This window comes from Telmatherina bonti (assembly GCF_933228915.1).
Source record: "Telmatherina bonti genome assembly, chromosome: 9".
Classification (NCBI taxonomy): Eukaryota; Metazoa; Chordata; class Actinopteri; order Atheriniformes; family Telmatherinidae; genus Telmatherina; species Telmatherina bonti.
Window position 1 is genome coordinate 18,052,317 of NC_136627.1, and position 15,576 is coordinate 18,067,892.

The window sequence follows — 15,576 nt, forward strand, 5'->3', positions numbered from 1 at the left end:
CTGTCTCCCTCCACGGGGAGAGAAGAATGGGCTGGTTGGCAGCAATCTCATAACTCTCCCACCAAATGGGGCTGTCAGCTAAATATTTTGCCTATTAGTTGAATACGAGATAGAAGGGAAAATAAACAAGGGGAGAGGCAGAGCACTCCATTTAAGTGCTGCAATGATCAACCCAGTGCTGCTGTGCCCAAAGGGGCCCCAAAGCCTTGATGACAAACAGGATTCTTGCTCTGCTCAATTGCAGCTGTGATGTTCTCTCTCAAATGCACCACTTGTTTTGTTTATCCCATACCTTGTTTAACTTTGGTATATAATTGTTTGAAATCTTTACATGAAACAAATTCGTTAGACTTGCAATGTATACATGTTTTGGTAATGGAAGTAACATAATTAATGTATTGATCTAATGAGTGATCCTGGTCTGCAGATTAAATGGAGGCCCATTTGAAGAGGGGAAACCAATGCTGGCCAGCCATGGGTCACGTGACTTAGAAGACGAGGAAGTGGAAGATCTCGGTGGCGACGAGGAAGAAACAGAGGAGCCGAGCAGCAGCCCTGAGAAAAGGGAAGCCAAGGAGTTTCCTAGCAGCCCAAGTGATGGAATCATACAAAGTGAAATGGACTTTAGTGAGCCAAACGAATTGAAAACGACTTGTAATACTTCTCCAAGGAGGTAAATGTCCTATGAATGCATGCAGACAGGAAATTTGTAAGGTAAAAATATCTTGAAAGAGTTCCATCTGAATGTTTTGCATAACTTCCAGATATAAAGATGATGAGGAGCAGAGCAGTTTTTCAGCCTTGGAGCATATCCATCATTTTTCCGACATGCGCAAGTTGGAAGAAAGTGAGCTGAGCGACAGAGACGGAGATGAAGACGATGGATCATTTGGCTCTGCCTCTTTGAGTGAGGCAGTCAAACAGCCACTCTTTAGGAAATCCAAGTCTCAGGTAAAAGATACACACATTAATATGCTTTTATTTTTACATTTAAGTATACCAGATATGTCTAATGCATCTCCTGCTCTTTCAGGCATATGCCATGATGCTGTCTCTGGCTGAAAAGGACTCTCTCCACTCTGCCACCCACACCCCGGCCACCATGTGGCACAGTCTGGCACGGGCTGCTGCAGAATCCAGTGCCATCCAATCCCTCAGCCATGTATGATGACACCCCAACATGTCCACATCACTACCCTTGACCTACCTATAGCACTGGGAGTCCATCATGGGGTTATCAGCAGGGGCCCCTGATCATTCACAGAGGGACTGCTAAGCAGAACCACGGCCCATCTGACTGCCTTACACACAAAGCGGGGGACACTGTCCACATAGAGCCCATCCCACCCAAGCCCTGAAACAAACAAAACTTCTGACAAACAGAAAATTAGAAAAGATTTGTCATATAAAACCCAACAAGAATTGAAACTAATAATGCTAAAATAATAATTCTATTTATTCTTCTGATTTTCTATGTTTTGCACAGCAAAGGCAGCTGACAGATAAGGAAGATGGATGTGCTGATGTGCCCTTTCTCAAGTAAATTTAATGGCTAGCACATACTGTATAAAGCAAGGAGAACATTTCATTTTGAGTTTGGTTGTGTCTCTAAGACAACTGGTTTCAGGCTGGCAAGGTTCACTGTGTGTAAAGCATAAAATCCAGAATAAGAATTCCCTTTAACCTCTGGAAATCTACAGATGTTCCTCATAAATACGTGTACGTGATGATAACAATGAAAGGTGGGGTGAGTAACCTGCTCCATGTAAGGACAGCACTAGCAGCGCTTTAGTATCACTGAAGTCATTTAAGAACAAATTAAAATTATTAAACGGATATCAGGCCAGTTTCCCATGTGTGTTTTAATAGCTGCGTGTGTCTGCACAATCATAGCACTGTACACAAGTGTCAAACAAGTGTTCTCCACTGCACTCCATCCTGCCCACCTGCGCTATCTGTGAAAGGATATAAATAGATTGTCTTTTTAGTGGAAGAGAAGAAAACACAATGTTTTGTTTTGTTTGTCTTTTGTTTTGCTTTGGTTTTTTTTTTTTTTTTTTTACTGAGATAAGTAGCCAGTGCTGAAGTTAACTGTTGTTCTGTAAAGGGCATATGTCTTATTCAAAAACCCTTGAATTCATCCTAGTCTACCGACAATACCACTAAATACCCCAAATGCTAGTTGTTAGCTACTCCATGCTTGTGTGTCTTTCATTTTTAGACAATCATTTGTTTTCTTTCTCTTAATTTTGTTGGTGTTGTTGTTGTTATTTGCTGTTGTACTTTGAGAATTGTATTTATTTCTTGGCAAACTGTAGTTTGTTTACTGAATAGCACTGCTCCCGGCCCAGGTGAAAGGGAGATTCCTTGCCGGGCCTATCCCAGAGTTCAATGGGGTTTGTAGATTACATTTGAGTGCCAGATAGTATTAAACGTACAATTTCACCTTATTCTACTAATGAAACCAGTTAGGTATTCTTTAGGGTTTTTTTTCTATGACAATTTAATGATTCAATTGTACAAATGAAAAACGTTATAAAGAATGAATAATGATAAAAAAAAAAAAGTAAAATAAAAAAAAAACAGGTATCATTTCTTCATAAGCGCATGATTGGTCTGGTAAGATCTGTATCTGATATTTTCTACGGTTGTCTGCAAGCTTGTGTGACGTTCGGTTCATGTTAATCCCTTGTGCCAAACTTATGATAAATAACAGATTACTTTCATTTATTCTCCCGTTTTGAGGGACCAGATTTCCTGTTTGTTTTTGTCGTTTTGTTTATAATCGATTTTAAAAAGTAATCAGCAAGTTGAGGTACTTTATTTTAATGCTTTCTACGATGTAACTGTTATGCATTTCAATTCAATACTGTGGGAGGAACAACTAAGAAAATAAAGGATTACAATGTGGATTGACATGTTTTCTGTCTTCTTTTCATTCGTCTTTAAATGTGATGCTCACTCTCTGTCCACCATCTCCCTCACACCTCCCCACTTCATATAGTCCTTCTGGCTGCCCATCATTTTGGCCCAAATTGAAAATTATACTAAGAGACATGAATCAGAACACCACCTGGCGCTGTCTTCTGGCGCTCCCATGGCCTCCAAGAGCGAGGGAGAGCCTGAACTCTGGTCTTCTTCTTTCTCCTTGAGGCCTTGGCTCACATAGAGAGAGGGAAGCAGAGAAAAGGCTGGAGAGGGCTTGAATGTGGTAATGGGAGCGGAGGCAGGAATGTGTCCTCTTTATTTGTGTCCGTTTGTGTGGCATGATGGATGAGGTGGGTAGATGTGATGACCTGGCTCATCGCTCAAACACTCAATAAGAGTCCCATCCTGCAGCAGGCTTCCCCATCCGGCACCCCCCTCTGTCACTGCTGCCAGCCAACGTGGGCGGATATTGTGGCTGGGAGTGCTGGAGGTTCAGCAGCGCCATTGTCCAGCGAGTACCCCAAATGGCGGGGCGGGGGGTTGGAGAAATTGGGCATGACAGTGAAGATGGCTGATGCTGACGCTCCACATATACAGTGCGATTGGCACTCTAATGGATGGGTTGTTTTTTTAAGGACTGTTGTCAGCCTTCAGGGCTCCACAGGGTGTCCAGCTTTGATGAGGTCACCGAGGGTCAGGCAATGTTGATGAGGTCGGCATGGGTCGTCCAGCTTTGATGAGGTCAGATGCATTGATGGTGGACATGGTGCAAGCCATGGTCATAATAAAGTGATGATGATATTGTTTCTTAGCATGGGTTTTTAACCACCTGTAATGTTGTGGACTAATGTATATTTAAATTACCATGCAATCATGGAGCAGCATTATTTTTCTGTATGCAAACTATCAATTCCATTCTAGAGCTCTATACTGCAACTAGTTAGTTCAATATTTTAGCTGAAGAGACTGACTATGTGCTTACTGAAATGAAAGTTACAATGGTTGTATTTTACTTCTGTTGCAATCAGTTTGGTATATATGATTTTTTTTTTTAAAACAAATAACTTGAGCATCAGTAAGTCATTAACAGGTCGCTGTCACATCATTTTTGACTTGTATGAGTTTTAAATGTGGCTGTGGTGATAAGAATTAGGACACTTATATTCTAAAACAGTTCCAGGTGTCTGTTGTCCAAGTTTTGCTGTTTGGCAGGGCTGTGAAACAGACTTGAATCTGGAGATGTCTTTCACATGAATATAATTGGCGTTACCATATCTTGCTGAAAAACAAAGAACTGAAGTAAAACTGTTTTCAATTACATTTTTTGTAATCATGATACATTTAGGAATTTATGGGAAAAAAAATTACCGCTTGAAGAAAATAAAGTTAAACATGTTTTTTTTTTTTGTTTGTTTTTTAATCTTTCATCCTATAGAGACCATGGGGTCAATAGGTTTGTTTCTGATCTGTCTTAAACAACTTCTCTGTGTATCCCCTAAGTAGTCACTGGCTAGTTTTTGGTTCTCAGCAGATAATATAACTTAAATTACAAGAGGCAAAATAGTGAATTTGTAAGCGGAAAAACCAAAACAATAACCCAAAACACTCTATTATAGAACTGAGGGAAATGCTGACTCGGGTGTAAAATTGTCCTTGGTTTTAAAGCTACAAGTCACTTCTTATTGACCACAGCTACTTGGTCCTTTGATATTGAATGAATAGAAAGCAGCTTATGTATGCCCTTTCTTATTACTAAATTCTTTTTTCTTCACAAAATACTATAAAATGTCAGCATTTTAAAAAGAAAGAAAAATCAGTGTTTCAGACTGTTTGGGAAGATCTGCCTGAACTTTAAATTCTTGGGACAATTAAGAGATTAATTTAATCAGCTTACATTTCTTGAAAAGAAACAGAAAGCACATCTTTTTTCGGTGCATTCAAGACAACACTTGATGAAGTTTGAAGTTATGAGGATTTGTTTAATGAAACACTCGGTGGAAGCTTTTTGTCACCAGTCTCTTTGTGGCCATGCCCTCTCCAGTTCTAACTGCCAATGTAATTACATCACCTGCTTTAAAAACCCTCTGTAGACAAAAGTCTTGAGGTATCGGGACTTGAACAAACATAAAACACTATGAATAGACAGAAGAAAGGTATATATGTGTTTGTGGAAGCAGTGAAGTGGTGGAAGGCTGAGTTTGACAGCTTTGCATTGTGCCTGCACCAGTTTGATCCGTTGATTAGCACATGCCAATGTCACCCATGTATCCTCTCACACTTAATCAACACACTGGGACACGTTACTGCTGTCATTAACCCTCAGCTTCTCATAAAGGGCTCAGTGTGTTGCTAAGCGGAGCTGGCAAGGCCCTGGAAGAGTGCGTGTGCATAAGTGTGTGTTTAAACAGCTAAGGAAGTCAGACAGTCAAGAGCACATTAGTCCGTCCGATGTACTTTAGTTAAATGTGAAAAGTAAGTGTTTGTGTATGTGCATGTGTGTGTACGTCAAAGGGACTGGGTCCTCAAGCTGGTATGTCCCCCTATGTGGGTGTATGTGGTCTGGTGGGCACTCTGTGGGCAGTGCTTCATGGAGCTTGGAGCCACTCAGCTAATGGGGCAGCTGGCACTGCCTCAGAATCCATCAGGCCTCATTACAGCTCCTGTTGAACCACCCTCCTCTCTTTCCTCCCCTTCTCCTTTCTATCCTCACGGCCAGCTTTTCCTTCCTTTCCTCTGCCACCCATCCTCACAGCCAGCTCTGTGTGGCATGTAACTGCCCCTCTTCGCTTGCTGGAACATACATCACACCCCCGGAGAAGGAGACTATCACAGCTGGCAGCTCTCACACTGATTGACTTGGCAATCGCGCTGACTCAAGACACCAGGGGAAACATTTGGGTGGAGGGAGAGGCATGAAAGGGTGAGGGTGTGTATCCTTTAAGGAGGGATGGGGGTTAGAAGAGGCTGGTACAGAGGGGTACTTATTAACAGCTGGCAGAAGTGGGAGGTGTATCTGTAAGTGTTTGAGCGGGTGGGTGGGGGAACACCACAAATCACAATGAGTTTTTGTTGTGTTTACAGTAACAGCAGCAGGCCAATCAGACAAAACCCCCCATGCCGACCCCCTTTTCTTCTTCTCTCCTTATCTTGCTGGCTTTTCTGCACTCCCTCTTAGAGAACAGCCGAGTTTACAGTTTGGGTTTTGTTCCACTGTTTGTTTTTCTCCCTATAAGCTATGGGTCATTAATATTATTGATGGACACTCGGTACAGTTCCACAGAACAGACCAAGACAGAGCAAAGCAGTTGTGCACATGGTTTTAATATGACAAGTCTAATCAGGACAGGCGTGGTGGCAAAACCACTTGGAGCCTCTTTCTTTGCTCATTGAATAGATTAGAAAATAACTCATCAGGTCATCTACACTTTGTTTGAAGAACTGAGTGCACAGACTGAGGTTTTAATACTTGGACAGAGAAATGTATGCATCATTGTAACACTATTTGACTCTTGATTTCCATATATAGCATGATCAATTAATTCATCAACACTCACTTCAGTTCTGTTCACTATTTTCTGCACAGGGCTCCACCTAGTGGTGTCACTGGTTTACAGCACCTACCTCTTCAGCTTTGCATCAATCACCAATGAGATTAATCAACCATAAAGAGTTATCTTTCACTGGAACAAGAAGGAAAATAATTTTTTTTTACAAAAAGAAATGTGCATTTTTTTCAACAGGTTCAGCACATTTTTAAAAAACAAAAACAAAAAACCTTTAAACAGCACACAGAGTCAGGGTGTGGGAGAGTTTCTTGATAAGCATCTTTTTGCAGCCATAATGTTTAACATTTATTTTTTTAGTCAACTACCACACAAATGGTGCAAGACGTGTTGAAATGATTCCCCCTCCCCTCGTTCTGTTATCTGAGCAGAAAGCTTTGTCAGCACAAGTTCAAAACACTGTGGCCTTCTGGGAGATCTGGTTCAACGCAGAGGGGCAGAAATAATCTTTGGGACATGAAGCTATGTCAGTAAAGTGATAGAATCTCTTTTGCAAAGAGTGGCGTATGCTTAATTACAACGAGAAAGTACCCATGATGCGATCTTACCTTTTACGGGCTATTTCACTGCCTGTTTCCTGCATCCCTCTTTCTCTCACTCCTGATAAGCAAGTGTTTTTATTTTCCCTCTCCAAAAGCCTTTTGGACACACAAAAAGCACTTTTATTCATTCACTTATAATAAAATAGAAGTGGTTATGTGAACTTCTGACATTGGTAAGTAAACAAAATTACAAGTGAATTTAGTCCATAATTAAAACCAAGAAAAAAAGACTTTGTGCAGCATTATCACTACAAGACAGTATAGCATTTAGCTTCGGTATCTATTGATCTTAGCATTTACATACATTTTGCTGTACCGGCTCGCTGATACAGCAGTGCAGTGGCCACCCAGAGCTCAGTGGATGGATGGCCTCTCTGGGCCTGTTTGACTGGAAACAGGTGTGTGTCATCTGAAGATGAAGGCCTGACCGATAAACATTATTGGAGAACATCTGCTGCTTGTCACAACACAGGGTGAGCTGCAGCGCTCTGTCATCAATCAGCCTCACTGGAGAGAGGATGTGTGTGTGTGTGTATGTAGGTCGGTGGGGGGCTCCATACCTCACTGGGGAGCCCATTCACCCATCACTCACCCCAGGGATGCTGGATATAGGGTGCATGCTTGGTCCAGGCACCTGCTTGCCTCTGCTGGACCACGGCTGCCTTTCACCAATAGAAGAAAAAATGCTCCAGTGATCTTGAAAAATGCCTTGAGGAGAGTCCACTTGCTCTCTGATGTTCGCATCACTCACAACCTACACACCATAGTTCAGCTTTACACCTCTGTACAACATTTTAGACAACTATCAAGGAGGTAAGCACCAACGTTAATGCTCCAACATCCCCTGGATGATGGAAGATGTCTAGTGGTAGCCTTCCACACATACGCATGCTGTTCTCATACATTCTGTGTTCTCTATTCACCAAGACAGAACCTACCAGCACCTTTTCAGACATCTATAACTGGCTCCCTTCCACCACAGTCAGGGATCACAAAAAATCAACATCAAGCAATGAGAAACACAAAGCAAACAGTAAAATTAAAAATGAACATACAAAAAAACCTGGAATTTATCATCTTTATACAATTTAGCACCACAGATATGTCAGAAAACAAGCCTGGGCAGCTCTGGTGAAAATTTGTGTTACTGTAAATTATATGAGACAAAATACTCCCCCAAAAAAACTTTCATATCAGGGTGTATTACTTCTTTTTAGTGCAGTTTTAGACTGGAAGAGAAGTAGTTGTGTGAAAATATCTGGACCCACAAATTTCTCTAACCTTCCAACACATGGATTACTTCTCAGTTGCATCTCACATTTACAATCATTAGAAAAGGACACATGCCACATAATTAAAGGCTTCATAATGACACTGACCCCTGAAACACGCCGATAAATGATGGCAGCAAACTAGAAGAAGTAACAGTGGCCTTTAGATGCAAAAACACAGCAATTAACAGTAAAAACAACATGAAAATGGAAGAAAAATATTCAGTTAAATACAAGCAAATTCTGGAAGCAAAAGCCAAGTGGTAAGTTACAGAATAGCAGAGGATGAAGAGATTTACAGCAGGATGATTCTCTTTAACCTTAAACCATAAACACTCATTAAAATCAATTACTGACAACTGCAGGAGGCAAAACTAGTTTTTTTTTATGACTCTCAACTGTTGTTAACATTAAAAAAAATAAATAAATAAAATTCTGGGATGGATCAAGTGATCAAGAAAACCTTTGCTAAAAAAAACTTGCAAATTCTTGCTCTAACATTAATTAGAAGCCTGTCGTGTATTCCTAAAGACAGCACTGATAAATTTTAACCAGAAACTATGACCCACATTTTCTTTGTTTTCTTTATTGTTTTATATACAAACAAGATGTAAAACATTATTTTGCTTTAGATATTTAAAATGTGTTGTCTTTAACTTTGCTCCAAATGATATTCAACTTTCATTAAACTCTTCCAGTTAGTATCAATAACACAAATTTACCCAGAGGTGCCAAAAGCTTTTAATGCCACTGCAACTGGCACTGACCTGAGATACAGTACAAATACAGATTTGGAAGTGAAAACAAGCCATCACATGAACGTGAGCCATAAAAAATCACATCTGTAAAAGTTAAAAAAAAAAAAGAATCACCAACAAATGATCAACTAATCATGATCTCAGACCTGAAAGAGATGCAACATGGCGACCTTTGCCCACTGTGTTGTAGGACCTAAACATTGCAATTGTCTCACAACAATCTATGCAGAATCATCACCAACAAAATAATTCATTACTCTTATGGGAAATTATTCCTTCTGATTTTAAAAAAACACATACAAACTTAAAACAAACAGGAGAGTTGTAGGCAATAAAAATCTGTTTAGAAAAGACTCATTTCAGTGTTTCCGGGGTCACATAGTCATTCCTATGTGTCATAATTAGACCTTGGTGTTTTGTGCTGAATATAAGTCTTTTTTTCTACATGTGCTCAAATGAAACTAAACAATAGCAGTATTGATAATGGCTCACAAGTCTTTTCTAAATACATTAAGAAACCAAACACTTACCAACTTATTGTTTGACAAAAACAATCCATGTTCAATCAGTTACAAATGTGATGCAGGTGCTTGTGTCTATTGCAAGAAAGTCTCTGCCTCCCCGGATTTTAAATCTCTGACAGACTGGACTACATTTGAGTTTATAGTCCTTTGAAGGCCTCTCACATGCCACATCCTGTGGTTGATTGTCTCTGCCTTCAGACTCGGTGATGGAGTGCCGGTTTCTGACAGCCAAGTACCAGCTCCACACATTCAGCTTCACCTGTCCAAAGATGATCAGAGTAAAGCTTCACTGAGCCAATATTTGTGTTTGAGTGTCCAGTTAGGGGTGTGCTCCCTTGCTTTGGTTAAGTGGTTTTGCCGCCTGCTCTTCTCTTTCTGTGAGATGGAGAGAAGCTCCATGATCCTGAGGTTTGAGGTAGCAAAGCTGAGAGAGGGAGGGAGGGAGGGAGGGAAGAAGACATCAACACTGTTTGAAAATCAAAAGCAAATGTTTCTGGGGTTTTGTGGACGAGAGGTAACTGCTACGTAGTCTCCTGTGTGCTTGGCTTGGAGGAGGTAAAATGAAGACAGCTTCAAGCCCGACGTCATGCTGGGTGCAGATTAAAATAACTGTCAGGACAAAGGAGTGGCTATTGAGGGAGACAGCGTGACATGCAGAGTGATGGGGCTCAGCCTTTCACACTTCACGCAACAGTATTTCACTAAAGCTGGTTCAACTTTACAGCCCTTGACCTTGGGAGTGTGTCATCAATGTGCACATATCCTATTTTGCTTTAGGTTTACAACTCAACTATGTGTGCCTGGATGGGAGGCAGTTAAAGATTACATTTACCTTCTCTACAACTTGGACCAAGCCAGGTGAGTGGACACAGGCATCGCCCACTTTCCCCGTCACAGCGGGACTCCTGGGAACACTGGCACAGTAGGGTGCAGTTCGGGCCAAAATGGTTACCATCGCAGTCTAAAACATACGCGCACACACACACACACACACACACACACACACACACACACACACACACACACACATACACAAAAGAAAAAAACATAGAAAGAGAGTTGAGATTTAAAACATGGGGGAGAATTTGTGCACGATTGACTGTGAGGGAATTTCATTAATCTTTTCTCACATACTTTTCTCACACCTCCGTCCCATCCGTCCTGGGGGACAGAGGCACTGTCCTGTCAATGGATCACATGGAGTCTCACCTGCACAGTCACATGACTCTGCACAACTCAATCCATAGCTGCCAGCTTCACATCCTGCAAATAAAAATACAAGCACACACGCCACTACTGTTAGTGTTGTAAACACATGGTTTAATCACATGGTACTCTGTCCTGCAAACAACAGTGCAGATGGCTTCCTGATCAATTTGTTAAGTATTACAAGATATAAAAATAAAAAGGTGTGGACTTGATATGCAACCCTGGTTCAAAAACATGTTAGGACGCGAATGAAATTGTGAATGCATCACAGAATTAAATGATTTCCAGTTTTTTTTTTTTTTTTTAAATCCAGTCACAAAAAAAACAGACAACACATTTCACCTAAAATTAAATGTAAATCTTGAAAGAGGTAGTACAGGAACATCAAAAAGCCTAAAAAAGTAAGTGGTACTAAAGACAACCATCTATCTGGACATCATCTACATCAACAGGCCAGTAACCTGACGGGTTGAGTTTCTCAGAAGGAAAGATGGATAAATGCTCATGAATCTGAAATAAAGAAACTGTAGTGAAGTTTAAATAATAATATTAAAACCAATAACACGTGAACACAAAATTATTCCAATCTCAACAGCACAAAAGGCACCTTGTCATTAACACTTACTTTAAAACAATGCATTTCGACTGCATGGAAATTTGTTAATGTCAATGGAACAAACACCTTGGCCATCTAGAAAGGCACCATCAATGCTAAATGATATTTAGAGCAATACATACTTTTGATATCTTTGTGAAGGATGGTCTTGCATATCCAAGAAATACAATACCAAACCTCATGCTCCATTTATTCCAACAGCATGGCTTCACTGCATTAAATTCCAGGTGCTGTGCTGTCATGACCTTTCACAGACTGAAAATATTTGGTACACAGTGAAATGTGAAATTAAAAAATAGAGAGAAAAAAATCAGACTTTTGAGTAGCTTGAAATCTACATCAGAAAAGAATGAGACAACATTTGTCCCTGAAAGGTCCAAAAAAACACTCTCTTTACTTGTTAGATGTTTACTGACTGTTATTTAAAGAAGAATGGGATATTACATGGTTCCGTCCCAACTTTGCTGAAATGATGAGCTAATATTTTTAATAAAACATAAAATATCTCACTTTCCACATTCTTAAATGTTCAATTATAAAATTTGCAAATCAATTCATTTTGTTTTTGTTTACATTTTAAACAGCATTCCAACTTTGCTGCAATCGTGATTGTATATGTTGATACTGTTTTGCTTGACTGCATCTAGAGGTCACAAAAAAGAATACACAAGTGAATAAAATGTACAAAACAGAGTTAAACAGACACACAAGCATAGAGCCAGGCCTGTGTCTGAAGCATGTGCCTGCAGCTGCTCCCTGATGCTCAGTCTCATCTCCCGCTGGTGCTGAAGTGGCCGTTTAGGTGCTCACACTGTGGCTGGGAGCCCCAAGCACAGGCAGGAGGGCACAGGGATGTAACAAGAATGCATTAAGCAGTCGGGAAACACCTGTCTCTCATCAAGTAACCAGCCTGTCAGCCTGCCCACCTACCTAAACGCCTGTCTGTCTGTTAGATTGCACACACACACACACACACTCTTCTTATCCATTCATACTCATAGCTTCACTTGTGCAGCTGCAGCTGGTTATGCAGATGTCTTTTTGACGAGAACAAACAGATAAGATAGCTTATATCACTTCAAGTACAAGAAAGTAAAGGTGAAGGATAAGATATATTTCATCTTTCAAAATATATTTTAGATTCAGATATTTGATTGTTTTAAAACATTCATTCATTTTCCGAACCGCTTATTCCAATTCAGGGTCGCGGGGAAGCTGGAGCCTATCCCAGCCAGCTTTGGGCGACAGGCAGGGTACACCCTGGACAGCTCGCCAGTCCATCGCAGGGCCACACAGAGAGATGAACAACCACACTCACTCCTAGGGGCAATTTAGAGTGACCAATTAACCTATCATGCATGTCTTTGGATGGTGGGAGGAAGCCAGAGTACCCAGAGAGAACCCATGCATACACAGGGAGAACATGCAAACTCCACACAGAAAGGCCACTGACCAAACCAGCCAAGGATTGAACCAGTGACCTTCTTGCTGTGAGGCCACAGTGCTAACCACTGTGCCACCGTGCAGCCTGTTTTAAAACATTCTTGACATAATCTTCAAGTCAAAAGGTGAAATAGCATTTTCATCAATCTTCTCTGATTATTAGCATTCATACTCACGTCTTTGGCACTGTGAACCATAGTACCCGGGTGGACACACACATTTGCCTGTCACATGGTCACATGCTTGCCCCACCTTACAGTCACATGATTGGGCACAATTTACTCCATGATACCCAGAAGTACACTCTGTGAGAAACACAATAATAGTAAAGGTTAACGCTTCTTCTTTAGGTTTGTATTTAAAAATGGTGAGTGAACATAATGTTGTTCATTTAACTTCATGAGGACACAAATTATTTCAAAATGTCTGCCAGATCTCTAGTAACTTTATCACCAATAGTTTTTGTATTGAGGGTTATAGTTTGCTTACCATGTTGACAGGAGGGGCCGTAGTAGCCAGCAGCACATTGGCAGCTGCCGGTGAAGCGGTCACAGGTCCCACTGTTAAGGCACTGACATTCTTCTGTACAATTAAGTCCATATTTGTCCTCCGCGCAGGCTACAGAAACACACACAGTTATATACTGGTTATGAAAACTCCTTTCAGAGCAGTGACAGCAACAATAACAGGTTATTACCATTAACTGGTCAAATAAAACTGTAAATTAGCCTGAAATGTGACTTTAAAATAAGTAGACGAAAATTTACAGCATGTTTAAAGCATAAAGCATATTTCATTAACAGAAGGTAAAAAAAAAAAAAAAACAACAAAAAAACACTGGAACTATTATGTGCATTTCAGGCTAATTATTTTTATTTCTGAGCCCAGAAGGGCTGGGAATGATCGAGTTACTGTCACAAATCGCTTTATTTACTTCAGACCGACCCTCTCCGTAGGCTGTCAGATCAGCCTGCGGATAAAACGAGTGGATTGAGACTCTTCCGCATTAAGCCCCGCCTCCCGCCACCGCGCTACATCTGGAGCGCGCACCGCACCTGCTTTTGCCATCATTGTAACATCTCATAAACTATAAAATAGCTATAGGCTAATATGAACTCAATAAAAAAAAACAAAATACAATGTCAACACATAGCATACAGCTCTACATGTTGGAACCTGAATCAGACCCTGAAAACGAAGTGGAAAACAGCAACCCACAGCAACGAATGCAGCAGGATGTCTCTCTTTGGTAAACTCACCAGCCATTGTTGGAAATAACTTTATCCGACGTTTTCCACCCACCTGATGTATTTGTACATGCCCTTGTTAACCAGTAGAAGGTAACCAATCACCGAACCTTATCCCCCGGGACGTCACAAGGATTTCGAAGTAGAAAAAACTCTCTAAAACGACGTGGTATTCGTCGCCATTGAAACCGAACGGAGAGCGTGCTGGAATTCAAACTCAAACTCAAACATGCGTTTACGTGATAAAAAACAGTGCCGTTCACATGTCTGATGAGGATTCAACCCTGTAACACTGTAGAAAGCTCAGAAAACTCGAAATACCATAATAGCACCCCTTTAACGCAAAGTACAATGGTCCACATCCAGGAAATCATCAACATATCAAAACAGGATTGTAAACAAAAACAAAAGGAGAAAAAGATAAATAAAATTAATTACAAACACATACTAAATAACAAATAAATACTTATTTATGCAGCAGATGAATTGCTACTTACACAGCTTCTTTCATACAAGCACACAACATATTTTGTTTATACTTAAGACTTAAAAGAAAAGACTAACATTTTGGATAACTTCACGCACTTTAAAAAGGTTTTTTTTTTTTTTTTTTAACTTAAATAATATAAGCAACCAGCTGCAAAGCCTTTTTTTAAAGTTCAACTAGCGAGTTCTGGTGTTTTGTGACCCAAAATCAACAGCGTTACTCAAATGAGACACTTAAATCCAAAAAAAGTTAGGAAAACTTTTCTGGTTAATTCATGTAAATTATATTCAAGCACATTGTATTCAGATTTTATGTTCACATAATTAAGTTTCCTCCACCTAACTGTATAAGTATATATGAATAGTCTATAGTTCATCTGACTTAAAAGTTTTGATTTTGATTTTTTTTTAAGGCTGAAACAGAAACATTTTTTTAATAGATAATCAAAAATGCTTTGCAGTCGGTTGGCTTACTTTTTAAGTTTTCTCAGCTGAGTTACTTATTCTTTAGTTGTGAATTTTTCATTCATTTTCTATACTGACTTTTTCCAAAGCAAGCTTATGGGGTACACCCTGGACGGGGCAACGCAGTGGCCGACTTTCTAAAATTAACTCAGCTTTTTTTTTTTTTTTTACAATGTATGTGAAGCCATAAGCTACCTGTATCACAGTGGGGTCCAGTCCAGCCAAGTCCACACTTGCAGAATCCATCAACAGGGTCACATAAAGCCCCATTCTGACAGCTGCACACACTTCTACACTGCAAGCCATAGCGCCCCCTTGGACATGCTGGAAAAACATTCAGAAAATATGATAAGACAAGAACACACTCATTTGTTCAGTCAGACATAACACAACACTAACCACATCCATGTTTATTTAAGCAACAGTTCATTTAAAGAGATGGCAAAGTACTCTCATTTGGCACTCATATAAAAGAATAATCATGCTTCTCTGGGTGATTTAGAAAGGGGAAAACAATAAGTAAT

General features: G+C 40.2%; 2 protein-coding genes across 2 annotated transcripts in view; one reads left to right on the forward strand and one right to left on the reverse strand.

Annotated features, from left to right (window-relative positions):
- The window catches only part of mecom (MDS1 and EVI1 complex locus), a 132,989-nt gene extending 130,257 nt beyond the window's left edge, over positions 1-2,732 (forward strand). Inside the window, exons 16-18 of the mRNA XM_079246451.1 lie at positions 428-673; positions 765-951; positions 1,034-2,732. Coding sequence (XP_079102577.1) covers positions 428-673; positions 765-951; positions 1,034-1,168 — 568 coding nt within the window. The 3' untranslated portion in view covers positions 1,169-2,732. The remainder of the gene's footprint in view (positions 1-427; positions 674-764; positions 952-1,033) is intronic.
- Positions 2,733-8,826: 6,094 nt separating this feature from the next.
- The window catches only part of egfem1 (EGF-like and EMI domain containing 1), a 56,333-nt gene continuing 49,583 nt past the window's right edge, over positions 8,827-15,576 (reverse strand). The window contains exons 33-38 of the mRNA XM_079246429.1: positions 15,248-15,376; positions 13,344-13,472; positions 13,031-13,159; positions 10,721-10,849; positions 10,419-10,547; positions 8,827-10,010 (exon numbers count right to left, since the gene is read on the reverse strand). Coding sequence (XP_079102555.1) covers positions 9,931-10,010; positions 10,419-10,547; positions 10,721-10,849; positions 13,031-13,159; positions 13,344-13,472; positions 15,248-15,376 — 725 coding nt within the window. The 3' untranslated portion in view covers positions 8,827-9,930. The remainder of the gene's footprint in view (positions 10,011-10,418; positions 10,548-10,720; positions 10,850-13,030; positions 13,160-13,343; positions 13,473-15,247; positions 15,377-15,576) is intronic.